The sequence below is a fragment of the Macrobrachium nipponense genome, chromosome 34 (genome assembly GCF_015104395.2).
Source record: "Macrobrachium nipponense isolate FS-2020 chromosome 34, ASM1510439v2, whole genome shotgun sequence".
In the NCBI taxonomy this organism is placed as follows: domain Eukaryota; kingdom Metazoa; phylum Arthropoda; class Malacostraca; order Decapoda; family Palaemonidae; genus Macrobrachium; species Macrobrachium nipponense.
The window spans coordinates 26,765,376-26,784,500 of NC_061095.1; the positions used below are offsets into that span (position 1 = coordinate 26,765,376).

General features: G+C 43.0%; 1 protein-coding gene across 1 annotated transcript in view; it reads left to right on the plus strand.

Moving 5' to 3' along the window:
- The window catches only part of LOC135207989 (putative helicase mov-10-B.1), a 221,559-nt gene extending 205,120 nt beyond the window's left edge, over positions 1-16,439 (plus strand). Inside the window, exon 23 of the mRNA XM_064240068.1 lies at positions 11,821-16,439. Within this exon, the coding sequence (XP_064096138.1) occupies positions 11,821-11,903 (83 nt within the window). The 3' untranslated portion in view covers positions 11,904-16,439. The remainder of the gene's footprint in view (positions 1-11,820) is intronic.
- Positions 16,440-19,125: the final 2,686 nt, after the last annotated feature.

Consider the following 19,125-nt stretch of genomic DNA (forward strand, 5'->3'; position numbering starts at 1 on the left):
CCCTAATGGACTTCACCGCCTTCGATGCGAAGGAGTTGCTGCTTTGTCCTGTGAAAGCGCGACCGCGCTTTCTGAAGAAACTCGACATCCCAGGCTGAGTGTTGAAGACTCTTCGTCAGCACCAAGATGACCTAGAAGTACACTCCCTCGAGTTACACAAGAACTTCTCCGTGGCGCAGGTACTGAAGGCAGGGTCTGGTACAACCAGACCACCGGCACCTCCTTCTACCTTTTGGATATTGCCCACAGGTCCTTGGATCGTTTTCCTTAGGACCCGTGGTGGCTGCTCAACACATTGTCTAGCTAACCCAGACCCTAGCAGGCTGAACAGCATCGAGTCCTGGTGTGACTGTAAGAATAGATAAGTGAATGAGAGAGTGACTGGCTTCTCTTCCTATCTTTTTCTCCCCCCTACCTGTGGGTAGAGGGATACGGTCATCACCTTGCTGGATAAGGACGAGATGCCGGTGAGCTACTCGACAGAGCCCCATCCTATCCCTTTCACTAGGGATGGGAGCGAATATCCACCACTTCCTCCTACAAGGGGGGGAAGGGGGGGGAAGTGGATGCCAACAAGAGACAAACCATAACTTTATGTTGCCTCTTGCAAATAGGAACTTGTTCTTGTTTGCTGGTACGAAGAGATACGCTTGCCTGTCTCTTAGTACTTTGGTCCAGAGGTCTGACCATTGATCCTGCGGTGCACACCCCGATCAATCGGACAGAGGCATGGATCCCTCCCTCGCTCTTACGACCAGGGAGGCATTCCAAGGTCGGGGCGAACACCAGTCTGTTCACAAAAGACTCAGATTCCTCCCACCAAGAAGTGAGTCTTCCTATTGTAAAAGGACCGAAGGTTTGTATGCCGTGTCGGAACAAATGACAATTTGTCCAAAATTGCATTTTTCCTAACTATACAAACCTGAGGTCCTTTTACACATAGCCCCACCTCATGCCACCCCTCACTCTGCAGTTTTTGCTTGGGCCAAAAGCAAAAGTGATTTGTTTACCTACCAGTCGCGCGCGCGCGCCTGTCGGACAAGCAGTTAACTACCGAACCCTGTTCGAAAGCTTACGACCTATCCAGCTGCCACTAGTACCTTCCTATTGTAAAAGGACCTCAGGTTTGTATAGTTAGGAAAAATGCAATTTTGGACAAATTGTCATTTTTGTTCCGGTACGATATACAAACCTTTCGGTCCTTTTACAATAGGAAGGTAACTAGCGGCAGCTGGACGGTCGTAAGCTTCGAACAAGGAAGTTCGGTAGTTTACTGCTTGTCCGACAGTGCGCGCACCGCGCGACAGGGAGGTGAAGAATCACTTTTGCTTTCGGCCGTGTGTGTGGAGGACGTGTTCGTCATCGCTCTCTGCCCGCTTCATCGTCGTGTGCTTTGCTTTTGTTGTGAAATTTTCAACTTGGTTTGTCAGTGTTTGAAAGTGAATTGTAAGTACTACGTACTGTCTTTTCCATCTTTTATTACATTGATTTTATGGATCATCGGACATAGAGCTATCCCCGCGCCCCCCATCAACCGTAGATGTACCCCGGGGGTGGAGGGGCGCAAGTGTGGGGTCTTCCGCCCGATCCGTCGAGCGTAGAGGAGGCCGCTCGTTACCCGACGTGCATTTGTATTCGGGGTCTTCCGTTCGCTCGGGGTGGCTCTCTCTCTCTCTCTCTCTCTCTCTCTCTCTCTCTCTCTCTCTCTCTCTAATTCTCTCTCTCTCTCTCATACCCTGCAAGGGGACCCCCCCCCCCAACTTCCGACTATTGCTTCCTCAGGGCTCCTGCTGCGGGGGACGACCTTGGCCAGGTGTGGATGTCGCTGGGACTTCAGGGCACGCCGAGCGTCCAGGGGCTGCTCCAGCATCTGGCGGGGCCTGTGCCTGTCCCCCATGGAGCGGTGACCACCACTACCACCACGATCTCGACTCCAGGGTACGCCGCCCCTCCTAACCTGGTTTACACGCCTCATGTGATGTCGGTAACACCTATGGCCACCATGCAGGGCCCGAATCGCTTGCCGGTGGCCGAGGAGAGGTTGTGCCTCCCCCTCCGGGTTCTTCGTGCTGCCAGCCCCGGTCTTCCGTTGCCCGAAGAGCTCACCCCTGGACCTGCTGCTGGTACCCAGGATGTCGCTGGCTCCTGCCCCGTCTCCTGGAGTACCTGCCCTGTCTGCTGTACCTGCCGCTGCTGCTGTTCCTGCACCTGCCGACGTCGTTCCAGCCCGCGGTGTTGCTGCCCCAAACGCTGGTCCTTCCGGACAGGTGCAGCCGGACCCTGTTGCTTCGGCATCAGCAGCCCCGGCTCCATCCTGGATGGAGGACTTGACGTCTGTCCTGAGGGAGCTGATGAAGAAGAGGAAGGTGTCGTCGTCGTCTTCTCCGTCGCCTGCTGCCGCCTCTTCCCCTTCGACTCTCAAGGCTTCCAAGCCGAGGAAGAAGAAGGCTGCCTCCTCCCCTCCTAAGAAGGCTCCTTCGGGAACTTCTCAGGGCCTGTCCCACTCCGGTGGGAGGGGGGTCCTTCCGCTGGTCCTCCTGCTCCTTCGGGAGTAGGGCCCGTCTCTTCTTCCGCAAGGAAGAAGAAGACGGGGACCAGAGGGGTACCGGCTAACACCGGTACTTCCTCGCCTGGTGCTAGAGGCTCTGCCACTACACCAGGTTCCGGCTCTGGTCCCTTTATCGGTACCGCGAGAGGTACCGAGGTTTACGGTCACCCACGGGCGGCCGTGCAGCCAAGACTCAGACGCCAGAGCTCGCTCGGCGCCAGGATCAAGGCACGGAGCGGAAGGCTGGCGAGAGCCGCTTAGGTGACTCTCGCTAGACCAGCTGGTTACCAAGGTTTCCATGATAGTCCTAGACAGACCACGGGCGGAGGCTGGTAAGAGGTCCCCTCGATCGCAGCTGGTTCCAGCGGTTCGACGCGCCGTGAGAACAGGCACCGGTCCCATCGCAACAGTGGTCTCTGCAGGTCCCCTGACTGCTGCTCCCACCGGGACCAGACGGATAGGGGGACCAGCAGCAACTCCCCTGACGCACGGGACCGGGGCTGCTGTTCTCGGTTCAGCCACTCGCCCCAGGGGAGCGGCACGACCAGACCTGCAGCTCGATGGCGATCGCCTGCAGCCCCCCAAGCACACCGGTTCTGTCGGTGAGTGAGGGGGGAGCATCAGGTCTTCCTCTCTTGTTCCTCCAACTTCCTCGGGTTACACCGGGAAGGGCGAGATAACAAGGAGTGATCGGGAGGCCCCCCCCACAACGCCCTATGTGCCAGGCACGGTCCTCGGATCGAGCAGGTTGTATGCGCAAGTGGCAGGAGGAGACCGGGAGGGGTCTGCCGCTGTTCCTCCCTCTGTAGGAGGAGGGTCTCGGGAATCGCTCTTGCTGGAGGGGCTTGATGGTCCTACTCCTCAAGATGCGGGCATTCCTGAGATCCAGAGGAATTTTGCTGAGGTCATTGTGCTGATTTGTCAGCACAACGACCTCAGGGAATGATCGCCAGCCGCTGGTCCAGACCAGCAACTCGACATAAGACCGATGCTCCGTTCCTTGGTCCAGCTTTTCTCCAAGAAGCCGCTGGTCCAGACCTGCAGCTCGATCGCCACCGTCGGTTGGCGATCGCCTGCAGTCTTCCCAGCCTACTAGCATGCTAGTGTAGAAAGGGTAGGAGCATCAGGTCTCCCTCACCTGTCCCTTCAACCTCCTTAGGCATCGGGAGGAACGAGGCAAACAGGAGTGACGGGGGACACTTCCCAAGACTCTTGGAGGGACCATCACCGCTGTTCACATGACTGTCCGTCTGGACCACGCATTCAAGAGAACAGGGCGCGCTCCCCCTTCGGTCCTCTTGAGAAGTTTCGGCCTCGACGAGGACTGGGACGCATCGGAGGACGGTATCGGCTCTCTCCTGTCAGGTGCTCGATCAGCCCCACCCAGACGATGTTCACGGTGGCGGCAGACGCTTAACCTACAGTACGAGTTCGTAACCCTCCTTGGGAAAACTTTTTCTCCTGACGATACGTTTTCCCAGACTGAGAGGCCATCGCTGCAAGGTGATGGCTGCTCGTACTCGCTTCTCCAACTGCTAGTTCTGCTGGGAAGGCGAGCGAGTATCCAATTCCTCCCCCATTCCCTCTCTCCTTACGGCTACGAGGGAAAGGGGAGGGATCCTGCAGAGAGTTCTCTGTAGGATTCCACGTTGGGGACTGCTTTCCCGGGGGGGGGGTGACCCTCGGGTCCTACCAGACGTAAGTCCCCGTCGTTGAGGAAGGATCCTGCCCCATCCTCGATTTCTACGGGAATCGGGATGACCACCAACCGATGATCGTCTGACGAATTCGGTGGGGGTTTCGCCGAGCGCTTAGAATTCTGCGGAATTTCTAGCACTCTCAGAGTGTTCGGGATTTTTACGATCTGCAGACACTTGGGCGAAACCACAGTCCAGAGTGGGCTAGACGAGAATCCCCAATAATTGTTACTACGATAATCGGGAATCTCGCCGAATGCTCGAATTCCTGGAATTTCTAGCATTTGGAAGAAGCACGGCTGCTGAAGGAAGAATATCTTACAGTGGGCGACCAACCCTGGGATAGAGAAGAACGGACGGGAACATCCAGTTTGGCTTGAACTATCGTCTTTGGTATTCTGTTATCACCATTGAAGCTTTCCTTCGGGGAAGGCTTCTCCTTCACTCTCTTGATTAGAGAATGAAGGGTGTCGGCTTCCAATCCTTATTCTCTTTCCTCGAATGGAAAAGAATTTAGGATGGAGGTCTTTGTACAGGAACCTACGAATATACTACGTATATTACCCTCGCGACATGATTATGTTAATCAGTTGAATTGTCCGGGGTGTAGGCACATACCGTAGTTAACTCTACGGATTGTGACTGAGACGAATAGTATCTTAATTGAACTACAACTCGGGACTGCCTGCAACCTCCCAGGAGTTACCAGTTTTGATTTTGAGATACTTATGGTATTGTTACGACAACACCACCTCAGCTTTTGTATTTACCGAAATCAATTTCGTTTAAATACAATTACCTGGCAACTCAAGATGACGAGTGAGCGAGAGCTAACTGTGTATTGGACTGCCGACGCAGCCCAGTACCAGCTGGCTCTCCGAGATGCACGGTCAGGTTATGTCTCTCTCTCCCCTACAATGATTGACTACCGAACCGTATCTCTGCCCGACAATCACAGACTTAGGTGTCTGATTGACGGGGGATTCTCACATACATGAATGACCATCTCTACTGCATCGCCTTGGAGCATTGCGAGAATTTTCAAACATATCTCTTGGACTCTATCATCTTTCTGTTTACCGCACGGTAACAGAAGTCTGTAGTTTAAGTCTCCCGCTGCATCGCACCCCTGCGATAATGCGGAATGATTTCTTCAGACATCTGAGTTTGTCTTCTAAAATATCTCTTATTCGTAGGTGTGCAATTGTTCATTGTTCACCCCGAATCACAGATGTATAACGGAAGACATCGCCTGCTCCCCGCCCTGCCAGCTCTTCTACCAAGTATTGTCCTCGCTGGATAACCTGAAGAAGATGATCAGCCCATGAGAAGCAGTACTTCAGGCAGTACTTCCCTGTGTTTTCATTGCTACTACAACTCCTCACCGAACAGCAATGAAATAGCGGTTTAGCGTTTTCAGTCCTTTGTAAGCACAGGTTCAGAATGTAAGCACAGGTTCAGAATCTTGAGAATTCTTCTCTTGATTCGGCTGTGAAGACGTAGGTGGCATTCACCTTCCACCTTCGTCTTCAACGGCACAGTGTTGTTGCTCCTTAGCTGAGATTCAACTACTATGAGAATTCTGTCTTGCCATCAGGGACCTCGGTCTCTAGAAGGCAATTGACTTTTGCCTGTTGGGCACATGCCTTCAGAGAATCATCACCTCACCGTCCGGCATCGGTGGCAAACAAATAGATGATTTGTATGGTCTCTTGGCATAACCCTTTAAGGGGGCCGGCCGGAACCCCTATATATGGTGGTATAGGGCGAAAAATGCAAAGTCATGAAAAAATTCATGGAGCTTCATATGGCAATTGAGAATACGTATACGAAATATTTCGTCAAAATTCCTCTTACTTTCGTAGAATAAGCCTAAAACATTGATCCGTACAAGAAAATGCAACATTTCTTCTATTATCATAAATTTTGATAATTATTGTCAAAGCAATTGGGAGAAATGGCATCTGTAGACATTCCCCGAATCGAGAAGACTTCAGGCTCAGCAACCAAGTCCAGTCATGATTTAGTGCGATCACAGACTTCAAGTAGTCTACGCGTTCCAGTTCACCTCTGACATTCGCTTGCTTTTACGTATGTTTATGTATGTTTCGGCAAGAATTTCATCATGCCAATGAGGAAAAGACAAGGAAAACATCTCGCTAACATACAGACGAAGAAAAATCGCTGTAATAAGCCGAGTTAGTGAAGGGGAGAGAGAGAATTGCGTAGGAAGGAGTGCCCCATCTTGCCTCAAGCAGTGCCCCAGGCTGCGATATATGAGCAAAGGGTTCATCATTTATGATTAAATTATGATAAATAAAATAGTTTTGGTTTATTAATACACAAAAAAGAAATATACATTCATAATAATCATTATTTATTAACATTGTCTTTATAGAAATACGAAGGAAAACTTTAAACGCCCGTATCTCAAAACTATACTTATTGACCTTCAAAATCTATCTTCTCACTTAGTTTTAAAGCTATAACATTGGAATTTGGTATATAACTCAGAAAGACATTATAGAACAATCAAATAAAGCCCTTTTTTTCCTATTTTTGTTTCGTCTTTTTTTTATAATTTTTTTTCTCCTGATTTATAGGGTTTATTTTTTTACCATATTGAAAAATTCATATCTAGCAAAAAAATTACTTTTAGAAAAAAAACTCTCCATTCGATAGGAGGTCTACATCAGGTCTATATATGGTAGTAATCCCAGGTCTTAATATTAAATATCAAGGGAGGAGATAGAATTTGAAAAATTATTTTCGGGATAAATCGCCCCGGCGTCACAAAACCGAAGGTCTGAGGCGAAAATCATATGCGGTTTGGATATGTCCCAAGTCACCTTATTAAGTGGTATGAATATCAAAGTCCTGTCCTTAAAAAATGGCATTAGCCGGCCGGCCCCCTTAAAGGCGAAGGTCACGTGACTTGCTCGGATGCTTGGACAACTTGCCTCACACTACCGAACGCAGTTAGTCAGCAGCTGTCAGAGCACCGGAGTCAGTTACGAGCTACGCTATGGACTTAGTTCGGTTGTTCCAGATCAATCATTACTTCGTCCTACTAGCCTGTCCCAGTACCCATACCATCGACACCCACCATGGGGTGTCGGTGTCCTATCCACTACAAAGATAGAGAGACTTTGCCGCAGGGGGATACGAGACCGCCAGAGACTTCGCTGCAATGGGATTCGAGAATGCGAGACACTTCGCTGCAGACAGGATAGACCAGTATGGGTACTGGACATCACCGAAGAGGGAACTGCATGGCTTTTCCTGCGAAGTCAAGCATCCAGGGGATGGGGATCTGTGACGCTCGATTTTCATACCGAACTTCGTAGCAAAGACTCAGAATCCTTCGGTCCCGGCCGATCGGTTCGAGTTCTTCACAATCCCCTCCCTAATGGACTTCATCGCCTTCGATGAGAAGGAGATGCTGCTTTGTCCTGTGAGGGCGCGACGGCGCTATCTGAAGAAACTTGACACCTCAGGTCTGAGTGTTGACACATCTTTGTTAGCACCGGGATGACGAAGAAGTTACAGGAACACACTTTCTTGCTGGCTGCATGAGGTGATCAGGAGGGCGTACGAAGCTGATGGTAGCGACGACATCCGTACCCTTCATCCGAGAGCCCACGAAGTCAGAGATAGTGGTCCTTCCTTCGCGTTCCGCAAGAACTTCTCCGTGGCGCAGGTACTGAAGGCAGGGGTCTGGGCCAACCAGACCACCTTCACCTCCTGCTACCTTTGGGATATTGCCCACAGGTCCTTGGATACTTTTTCCTTGGGACCCGTGGTGGCTGCTCAACACGTGTAGCTAACCCAGCCCCTAGCAGGCAGAACAGCATCGATTCCTGGTGTGACTGTAGAATGGATGAGTGAAGAGTGTGTGACTGGCTCCTCTCCCCCATCTTTTTCTCCCCTATACCTGTGGGCAGAGGGATACGGTCGTCACCCTGCTGGAAGGATGAGATGCAGGTAAGCTACTCGACCGAGCCCCATAATATCCCTTTCATTAGGGATAGGAGTGAATATCCACCACTTCCCCCAACAGGGGGGTGGGGGGAGTGGAAGCCAACAAGAGACAAAACCATAACTTTATGTTGCCTCTTGCAACAGGAACAAGTTCTTGCTTGCTAGTTTTGGGAGATATGCTTGCCTCTCTCTATTAGTACAGGCGGTCCCCGGGTTACGACGTTCAGAGGTTATGACGCTTTTTCTTGAATATTCATTGAAAAATCCGCCCTGGGTTACGACGCTTGTTCCAAGGTTACGACGCTGACGCTTCCGACGCTCCGAGTTAACGACGCTTTTAAAAAATGCATCCTATGATAAGAATCCTTTATAGTTTAGCACAGTATATTAATAAAAATAAGTTTTTGGTTAGATTACAACAAAAATTTTGAGGTTATGATGATTTTCGACACTTTTTATGTCGTATTTTTTGAATTTTTTTAGTGACGCCCCATATGCGGAACTAGTTTCCGAGCAGATGAATACATTAGCTTGGGATGCGCAGTTTATAACAGTCCAAAAGCGCAAATAATGAAAAAATCCTTGTTTGTTTCCAGTATACATAATTAACAAAACTAAGTTTCTGGTTAGATTACAACGCAAATTCCAAGGTTACGACGGTTTTTTATGCCTTTTAACGATACCTCATACGCAGAACTAGTTTCTGAGCGGAGGGCGCATAAATTAATTTACGCTATTAAACTGTATGGTAACCATAGTCAAAGATAAGAAACGCGTTCTCAAACAGTATACATATCCTTTAATACAAAACAGCAAAATATCATTGAAACATTATTTCACTTAAAGAATCCATTTATACTCTACTTAGACTTGGATATAAAAACCATAGTTTCTCTCTCTCTCTCTCTCTTTGTATTTTCCGACAAAAATAATCACTAATTAGTGTATTTTGATGTTTATTTTCTTGACTAAATACATTTTTATAATACAAAAATGATTTACTAATTTTCAAATATTAATTTTGATTAATACTGTATTAGTAAGTTTAATAAGTTGAAATGATATCACATAATAAAAATAATAATTCTCTCTCTCTCTCTCTCTCTCTCTCTCTCTCTCTCTCTCTCTATCTCTTCTCTCTCTCTCTCTCTACTACTACTACTACAAAGATGTATGTTTTTTTGTATGATAAATAAATGATTTTACTCTTTTCAAATATTAATAATTAGTTTTTATACAGCCAATAATATCAATTCATTAAGAAAATACCATAGTGAATTAGTAAGATTTTAGCTTATATTTAAAAAATTATGGAAGATGAAGGAAATCCCAGTCTTCTTCCAGTAACCTTTTCTCGAGATCCAGGTACTAAGACTGTTGGATATATCAAGTTCTGTGACAGCCAGGAGGGGGAAGAGCTGCAGTGTTGCAATCACTGTTCATGAAATTTCCCTCTCTCTCTCTCTCTCTCTCTCTCTCTCTCTCTCTCTCTCTCTCTCTCTCTCTCTCTCTCTCTCTCTCTCTCATTTACTGAGACAAAGATTTTTTTTTATGTACTTGTACTATTTTTTTTTGTTTTTTAATACTTTCAAATAATAATAATAATAACTGTAATTACAAAATTCATATGTGATAGTATTTTAAAGAAATACAATACGTACTAATCTATCCATGTCACTTTTAATTAAGGTTAACTCTCTCTCTCTCTCTCTCTCTTTTGCCACACAAGATAATAATGTGTCATAGTGGTAACTCCCTCCCTCTCTTTCGCTGGAAGCGTTATTATAAGTATTTTTTGAGAGAACAGAGAGAGATGAACACTCTCTCTCTCTCTCTCACCGAGATGAAAGAATTTTTATGGTACTAGTTTGTAAAATGTTTTATTGATAATTTCAGTTAATAATAATAATAATAATAATAAAACTTTAATTACAAAATTCATAATGGTCGTATTTTAAAGAGATGAAAATGACCTTTCCATTTCACTTGTAAGGATAATTCCTCTTTCTTACTGAGATGAGAGAATTTTTATGGTAGATGCATGTGTTTATTATATTTTCAAATAATAATAGAAGGAGTAATAATACGATAACTAATTTCAAAAGAAAATTCTTCCCTTCGTCTTTTTCTGTATCAATTTCCTTACCTCATAACTCCAGTGACACTCGGAGCTTAACAATGCCATACAATGGTCAACGAATTTAATGGTTATATGTCTCTCTCTCTCTCTCTCTCTACTCTCTCTCTCTCTTCTCTCTCTCTCGTCTCTCTCGTCTCTCTACTCTCTCTCTCTCTTGTATTTTAATGAAAATATACAGTAATTTGTGAATACACAGTGTTGCACATGAAAAAAGTAAATAAGTGATAATTTTAGAGATACGGCCCTAAGAAAAATTGCAAATTAGTAAAATTTTCCCTGTGGACATGTTTTCAAGAACGTCGTTCCGGCTTACGACGATTTTTGGGTTACGACGCGTCTTAAGAACGGAACCCCCGTCGTAACCCGGGGACTGCCTGTACTTGGGTCCAGAGGTCTGACCATTGATCCTGTGGTATATACCCCGATCAATTGGGCAGAGGCTAGGATACCTCCCTCACTCTTACAACGAGGGAGGCAATCCAAGGTTGGGCGAACACCAGTCTGTTCTCAAAAGACTCAGATTCCTACCACCAAGAAGTGAGTCTTCCTATTGTAAAAGGACCGAAAGGTTTGTATATCGTACCGGAACAAATGACAATTTGTCTAAAATTGTATTTTTCCTAACCTGAGGTCCTTTTACATATCGTCCTACCTCATGCCACCCCTCACTCTGCATTTTTTGCCTGGGCCTAAAGCAAAAGGGATTCTTCACCTCCCAGTCACGCGGCGCGCTCACTGTCGGACAAGCAGTTAACTACCGAACTCCCTTGTTCGAAGTTTACCCAGCTGCCGCTAGTTACCTTCCTATTGTAAAAGGACCTCAGATTTGCATAGTTAAGAAAAATGCAATTTTGGACAAATTGTCATTTTTTCATCTGTCCACCCACTTGTTGTGTTTGCGTATGGTAACACTGCTCCGGGCTTTAGATAGTTACACTATGTGTAAGGTTTAGGTAAGTAAAAGGATATCTGGGTGAACATTTGCAACTGAAAAGTGTTTTAATAATTTACTGTATGCAAATTACACCGTTAATATTCGAAATAGGATATTGTTATTATTGTTGAATGTAAGCTGAATGTAACTATGTATCTAAAGCCTGGGACGCAGTGTTACCATACGCAAACACCACAGGCGGGTGAACAGATGGAAAAAACCGAGTACAGTATGATATTAATTCCACATTGCCATTGCTATTATTTTTTTTTATGTACACTTCCAGTTTGTCTAATGTTGTTGAAATATCTTGAAACTGGTGAAATCAGGATTTCAAGAAGATTAGTTGTACTCTATTTTTCATTGAAAGCTCTAATAACATTGTTTGTTTGACTGGATAACTTGTACTTTAACCATGTATGAAGATTTGCAAGATACCTTCCTCTTTTTGTCTTTTAAAGATATATGCTGGCAGTTTTGAGTCATTCAGGTTCATTAGCAATTAATCTTATTTTCATAGGTCCTGTAGTGGGTGAAGGATCTGTCGAAGAAATAAGTGCCCGAGAGCTAGCAGAAGCCCCAGAATGGAGAACTGAGTGTTGATCAGTGAGTAAGAGAAGCTTACCTCTTGTGTTACTTGCATGTGACACTGAAATTTTTATTTTCTGTATGCAATACTATATACAGATAGGAATGCATTATTAAAAATAATATTTTTACCACAACGACCAAAAAATTAGTTTTGCAGGAAATCCGTGGAAAATGTGCACGTTAGTATGGTATAGTTAACTTTCTGAAAACAAATTTTTACTTTAGTGTGTTATTAAAGGATTAATTCACATTTTTACCAAAGTTATCTTTGTAACATGTCAAGTATAGCACTGTACTACTATGTATTAGATTACTCAAAACCTACATTTGCTCAGTCACCCAATGTAATAAGAAAACTTGTGTAGTTTTTATAAATGGAAATTTTTAATTACCACTGATATGTAATCATAACAGTTATTTCAAGAAGCAGTTGATCAGTCAAAAAACAGGATTTAATCATTACAGCATGAATGAATGGCTATGAGTTTTGTACAAAGTACAGTCCTATATTTAGGAATATATTGATTACTGTTATGTAATCAAATACAGTACTCTACTGTATATTAGGATAGAATTTGTGAAAGCTTTATTTTATAGCTGTATTAACAGAAATATGTTTTAGATTGTGGATGTAGTACTATTTCATGAAATAAGAGGAAAAAATCTTGTTTAAATTGTGTTGGTACATGATTTCAAGTTTGGCATTACATTGTAGTTTAAGACAGTGTACACATTTGTAGGTTAGGTTATTGAGTCACATTTATAAGACCTGATGCAAAGAAACTTGTACTGCCCACAGTGTGCCTTGCATGACGCACTGTAGCTAATGCCCATTTACTGGGAGAATCTGTAAGATCTTACATTACTGATTTTGATGTACTATAGGTTTTTTATTTCTTTATAGTACAATCTTTCTCAAGGTATTCAACTATGATCAGAGAAGGCAGATTTGCATGTATATATACTGAAAGTGGATGGTCATGTTAGCATTAGCACAGCTATGGTGATTTTTTAAAATCTTCCTGGGGTGTATTTGTTTTCTGTTAGTGCAGTTTTGTTGTAGGTACTTAAAATATATATCTACCTAGTAAAACTGATATAACTCTATAATTCAACTTGGTACAAATACAATTAGGCAGAACTTGTTAAAGTAGTCGTGTAGATGTATTTTTTTAGTATAATTAACCTAAAGCATTTCTTCATTGCATTAGTGGGAACGAGATAGTTCCTTTGAAAAAGATGTGTGAAGTTTATGAAATGACCTCAGATTATCAGCGTGACAATTTTCCTTTCTTGCCTTCTCTACTCATATACATCCTTGAAATGTTAGGTTTATTTTTGTATTTTAATGTTAAAGCCTTCTGATACTGAGTAAGTCATGTGGATCATAGTAAGTCATTCAGTATTGTGCATATATTTCTTTTATGGTAATAATGAACTGCAACCCAGTTTTATGTGATATAGTCTTCTAAGAATACCTTGTATTGAGTGCTTAGTCTATAATAAGTTGGGAATGTTTAGCTAACCATTCATTTGATAGCCTTAAATTTGATAACTGCTTTTAATAGAGAATCATATATGCCCCAACTTGACTAGTTGATTTGTTTACTGAATGTTATATATTACCATTTAGGACTTCCTACAATATTCACGTTTGAGAAGGAAGATTTTCTTCAAATTCAGTTAACTCATAGTTTTAAGAAACCGTAATTTAATAAATATAGTCCAAACATGATCACTATAAAAGACAATCCTTCCGGCCCATAAGAATATCCCTTTAACTAGACTCTTCATCTAGAAATTCTTGTACTGTGGCTGGAACAATTCAGTTTATCAGGGAGTGTGACTGTTCTTTTTCCATCTTATCAGGCTAAAGCTTTTCTGTCACTAGAGACAAGTGTCAGATGTTCCCATACTAATTATAAACCAGATTAATTTTACATAACTTTTAACATTATACCAGTGCATTTCTTTTAAAATTAACAATTCCTTTAGTGATTATTTTATATGCAGTGCTGGATGTAATTTTGGATGATATTCAGGAACAGGAATAAGCTCCAGCTAATTGCCAAACAGTCTCCAACACTAATTGATATGTTAATATTGTTATAAGAGAGTTTAACCAAACCCACAAAGCAAAAATGTGATGTGAATATTTTCTTATTTTGCATTTGTTAATCTTATCATCAGCATTTTAAAATGTCCATCATCACCATTAAAGTATTGACATCAGACTTTCCCTTTATGTCATTAGATTTGAATTGTTGATTTCCTTTTGGTCATACGGACTTTTACTCTGGTCCAGGTCTTTGTGTATGTCCTTTCTTTTGTATTCCCAGTGTAACTCAATGTTTAAAAACTTTTTAACCATAAATCAGTGTCAGTAAGGGATGCAAAATTCAGTGGCATACACAATTAAAAGGCTAGAGGTGGGACTGCATCTACAGCTCAGTTCTCAAACTATCATCAGATGATGATTTTGTGACTGGTGGTGGAGACAACTGTATGAGCTGTGATGATAATATATGTGCTGAAGGTGTAAAGTTTTTTTTTTTTTTTTTGCCGTTTGTAGTTTACCTTTCCTATCAAATGTATTCTTCAACCAGGCTAGTACTGTACGTTGTTAGTAGTGGTTTTTCATTGTTGTTTACCTGTAATTGACACTTGTTACTTTTGATGGTGGAAGATCAGAAAAGTTTGCATGTCGTCCGTTTCTCACCCTTGTTAAAGATGTCTGCATTTCATCCCTTTCCCATCCATATTAAATCATTCTCCTTCACTACGGGTCTGTGCCCTCTGTTTTGACTATTCATGCTAACAAAACTCGGCACACTGATGTAAAAGACCAGGTAATCTGTTTACATGATTTCTGCCATTCTCACATACACACCCGTGGAAAATAATTCACATCTTATGCACAATTTAATTTTTCACCCTTTTTATGCAGTGAAAATTGTATTTGTTCCTACAAGGTACAAACCATTGCCTTCACGGAGAGGGTGTTCTGTGCTTATGCATGAACTGGCTGTGAATATTGGAACGAGGCCATGCCATGGTGTAGAAGGGGTTGGGGAATATCCCACTCTACTCCACTCACCGACTTGGATGAGTAGCTCTCTACGTTTTTGTTTTTACTTTTATTTCTGTGGGGTTTTTTTTTGGTATTTGTTGTCCTGCTCTTCTTACTGGACATGAAACAAGCAATGCTAGTGTGGGAAACTTGATCAACCTTGTGGTTACTCCGTGTCTCCTTCTTTGGTAGGCCCAAATAAGCATTGTTTATTGTTTAGGGGAAAATCATGCATTAATTCTCCTTTTTTAGAATATGCTGATTGGTCTTTTCCTAAGTAGGTAAGTGTTGGGAAATGTAGGAGGAAGGGCAGTAGATGTTCACCAATATCATCTGGGGTGTATACCCTACAAAGGATGCTGGATCCTCGAATTTTTCTATCTGCATGCTTCCAGTCCTTTACCAGCCATACCGTTGTTTCAAAGTTCATCAGGCCATATCCTTGTTCAAAGTTCATGGCTGGTTGACACATTCACACTGAAGACTCCACATAAAAGGCGTTGGTCTGTACCTAAAAAAAATATTACCATAGAACTTGTAGTTTTATATATTGGTAAATTTAGCATGTTAATATTATCTCATCTATTTGTTCTATTTGTTAATTTTCATTGTGTATGTGGGTAAATTTAGCATGTTAATATCATCTTTTCTATTTGTTAATTTTCCTTGTTTATGCAGAGGCCAATGGATTGTATGTGGTTGTTACTTGCAGAAACTTTTTCTTGTGAGAGATGATGATAGACTAGAAGTATAAGAATGTATAAACGCTAGAAGTATAAGAGTGTATAAACACAACTAAAATGTTTTAGTTTAGTAATAAAGTGAATGAAGTTATTTAAAATTGCAAAAGCATTTTTTTTTCTTGAATTGGATTCAAGGAATTTTTTTTTTTTTTTTCCATAAATACGGGAAGGATGTACATAATTTGTTATGGACATTATCTTTAATTAATGAAGGAAGCTTAATGTAGTTTGTTATGGACATTACCTTTCATATTGACATTACTTTTTCTTGATACAGGAACCCTATATGTTTGTAGACAATATATTTTTTTTTATGGACAGAACTTTTCTTACAGGGCATATATGTAGTTTGTTATGGATGGGCATTACTTTTTCTTAATACAGAAGTCATGTACTACATAGTTTGTTAGGGACATTTGTGGGGGGGGGGGTGTAATTGTAACCTTTTTTTTTTTTTTTTTTTTTTTTTTTTTTTTTCCTCTCTCTAAATGCAGATACATTTTGTAACAAGTTGTATTTTTGTTCTTTTAGTTTCAATTGGGTAACGTACTGATCTACTATGACAAGTGTATCAGAGATAATCTTAAACTTTCCTGTAGGATTAAGTCCTTCTTATTTCATTTTATACTGATTTATGTATACCTCATATCAGTTTTTCATGATTATTGTTTAAAAATGATTTTGTAAATCCTAGTTATGATAAATGGTTTCTTACAAATAAACTGTAAGATGGCTTGTATGATTTGATTAACCCTTAAACACCTGTTGGACGTATTAAACATTGACGAAAATTGTCTGTTGGGGCTCCCCTTTTCTTGAGGGTTTTTGATGTAGGAGAGGCTAATTGGAGAGGGTCCCGTGGTAGTGGTTTTCACTCGCCCCAGAACCATACCGACACCTTATAATAAAGGTCAGCGAGCCAGAATATTCTGGCATGTCCAATTTAGCAGTTCTCTGGTATTATAGCAATATTTTACCTTAGAAATAGCGCTAAAGGAACCTATTTCACTGGGCGACACTGCTTCCTCGCCCAGAAATAGATTTTTCCTATGTCAAAATCCCTTTTTTAAAAATTTTAGATAAAAGTTGTAGGCCTACTTGGCGAAAACTTTTGAATCATGCACCTTGAGGGATGCTGGGCACGGATCAAGCTGTTGTTTTGTTTACAAGTGTTACCCAGGCGTGCATGCGCGAATTTCTTTCTTCTCGCACTAAAAAGCATCAGCGACACATCTCAGAAATTATTTTGTCACTTTGACATAATTTTTGCACCATTTTATATTAGCCGTTACATGGAGTTTTATATATGAAAATGTGCGCAATTTCATGTAGAATACAACAATAAACAACCCATGGTTGTAGCTTTTATCAGTTTTGAGATATTTTCATATAAATCACGATAAGCGCCAAAATTTCAATCTTCGGTTAACTTTGACTTGACCGAAATGGTTGAAAAACGGAATTGTAAGCTAAAACACTTATATTCTAGTAATATTCAATCATTTAACTTCATTTTACAACAAATTGGAAGTCTCAAGCACAATATTTTGATTTATGGTGAATTTTTGAAGAAAACTTTCTCCTTATGTCCGTGCGGTAACACTGCGAAAAAAATCAGAAATTCTTTTGTCAGATTATAATGAAGTTTGCACAGTTTTATATTAGCCATTACATAAAATTTTACATATGAAAATATGACAATTTGTCCAAAATTGCATTTTTCCTAACTATACAAACCTGAGGTCCTTTTACAATAGGAAGGTACTAGCGGCAGCTGAATAGGTCGTAAGCTTTCGAACAAGGGGTTCGGTAGTTAACTGCTTGTCCGACAGGCGCGCGCGAGGTAAACAAATCACTTTTGCTTTTGGCCCAAGCAAAAACTGCAGAGTGAGGGGTGGCATGAGGTGGGACTGTGTGTAAAAGGACCTCAGGTTTGTATAGTTAGGAAAAATGCAATTTTGGACAAATTGTCATTTGTTCCGACACGGCATACAAACCTTCGGTCCTTTTACAATAGGAAGACTCACTTCTTGCGTGGGAGGAATCTGAGTCTTTTGTGAACAGACTGGTGTTTGCCCAACCTTGGAATGCCTCCCTGGTCGTAAGAGCGAGGGAGGGATCCAAGCCTCTGTCCGATTGATCGGGTGTGCACCGCAGGAGGATCAATGGTCAGACCTCTGGACCGAGTACTAAGGAGAGGCAAGCGTATCTCTTCGTACCAGCAAACAAGAACAAGTTCCTATTTGCAAGAGGCAACATAAAGTTATGGTTTGTCTCTTGTTGGCATCCACTTCCCCCCCCTTGTAGGAGGAGGTGGTGGATATTCGCTCCCATCCCTAGTGAAAGGGATAGGATGGGGCTCTGTCGAGTAGCTCACCGGCATCTCGTCCTTATCCAGCAAGGTGATGACCGTATCCCTCTACCCACAGGTAGAGGGGGGAGAAAAAGATATGAAGAGAAGCCAGTCACTCTCTCATTCACATATCTATTCTTACAGTCACACCAGGACTCGATGCTGTTCAGCCTGCTAGGGTCTGGGTTAGCTACACAACGTGTTGAGCAGCCACCACGGGTCCCAAGGAAAACGATCCAAGGACCTGTGGGCAATATCCAAAAGGTAGAAGGAGGTGCCAGTGGTCTGGTTGTACCAGACCCCTGCCTTCAGTACCTGCGCCACGGAGAAGTTCTTGTGTAACTCGAGGGAGTGTACTTCTAGGTCATCTTGGTGCTGACGAAGAGTCTTCAACACTCAGCCTGGGATGTCGAGTTTCTTCAGAAAGCGCGGTCGCGCTTTCACAGGACAAAGCAGCATCTCCTTCGCATCGAAGGCGGTGAAGTCCATTAGGGAGGGGATTGTGAAGGACTCTAACGATCGTCAGGAACCGAAGGGTTCAGAGTCTTCGCTACGAATTCGGTACGAAATCGAGCGTCACGAATCCCCATCCCCTGGATGCTTGACTTCGCAGGAAAAGTCATGCAAATACCTCAGAGGAAAAGAAGGGAATGGTCGTATGACCTATCCCTCTTCTCGACTTCGGTGATGTCCTGTACCCATACTGGTCTATCCGTCTGCAGCGAAGTTGTTCTTCTCGGTAGTGGATAGGACACCGACACTCAATGGTGGGTGTCGATGGTATGGGTACTGTGACAAGCCGTTAGGACGAAGAAAAGACTGTTATGGAACAACCGAACTAAGTCCACAGCGAAGTTCGTAACAGACTTGGGCGCTCTGACAGCTGCCGACTGACTGCGTTCGGTAGGAGGCAAGTTGTCCAAGCACCCGAGCAAGTCACGTTGACCTTCGCCTTAAAAGGGTTATGCCAAGAGATTAAACAAATAATTTGTTCGTCACCGATGCCAGAAGGCAAGGTGATGACTCTCTTAAGGCATGTGCCCAACAGGCGAAAGTCAATTGCCTTCT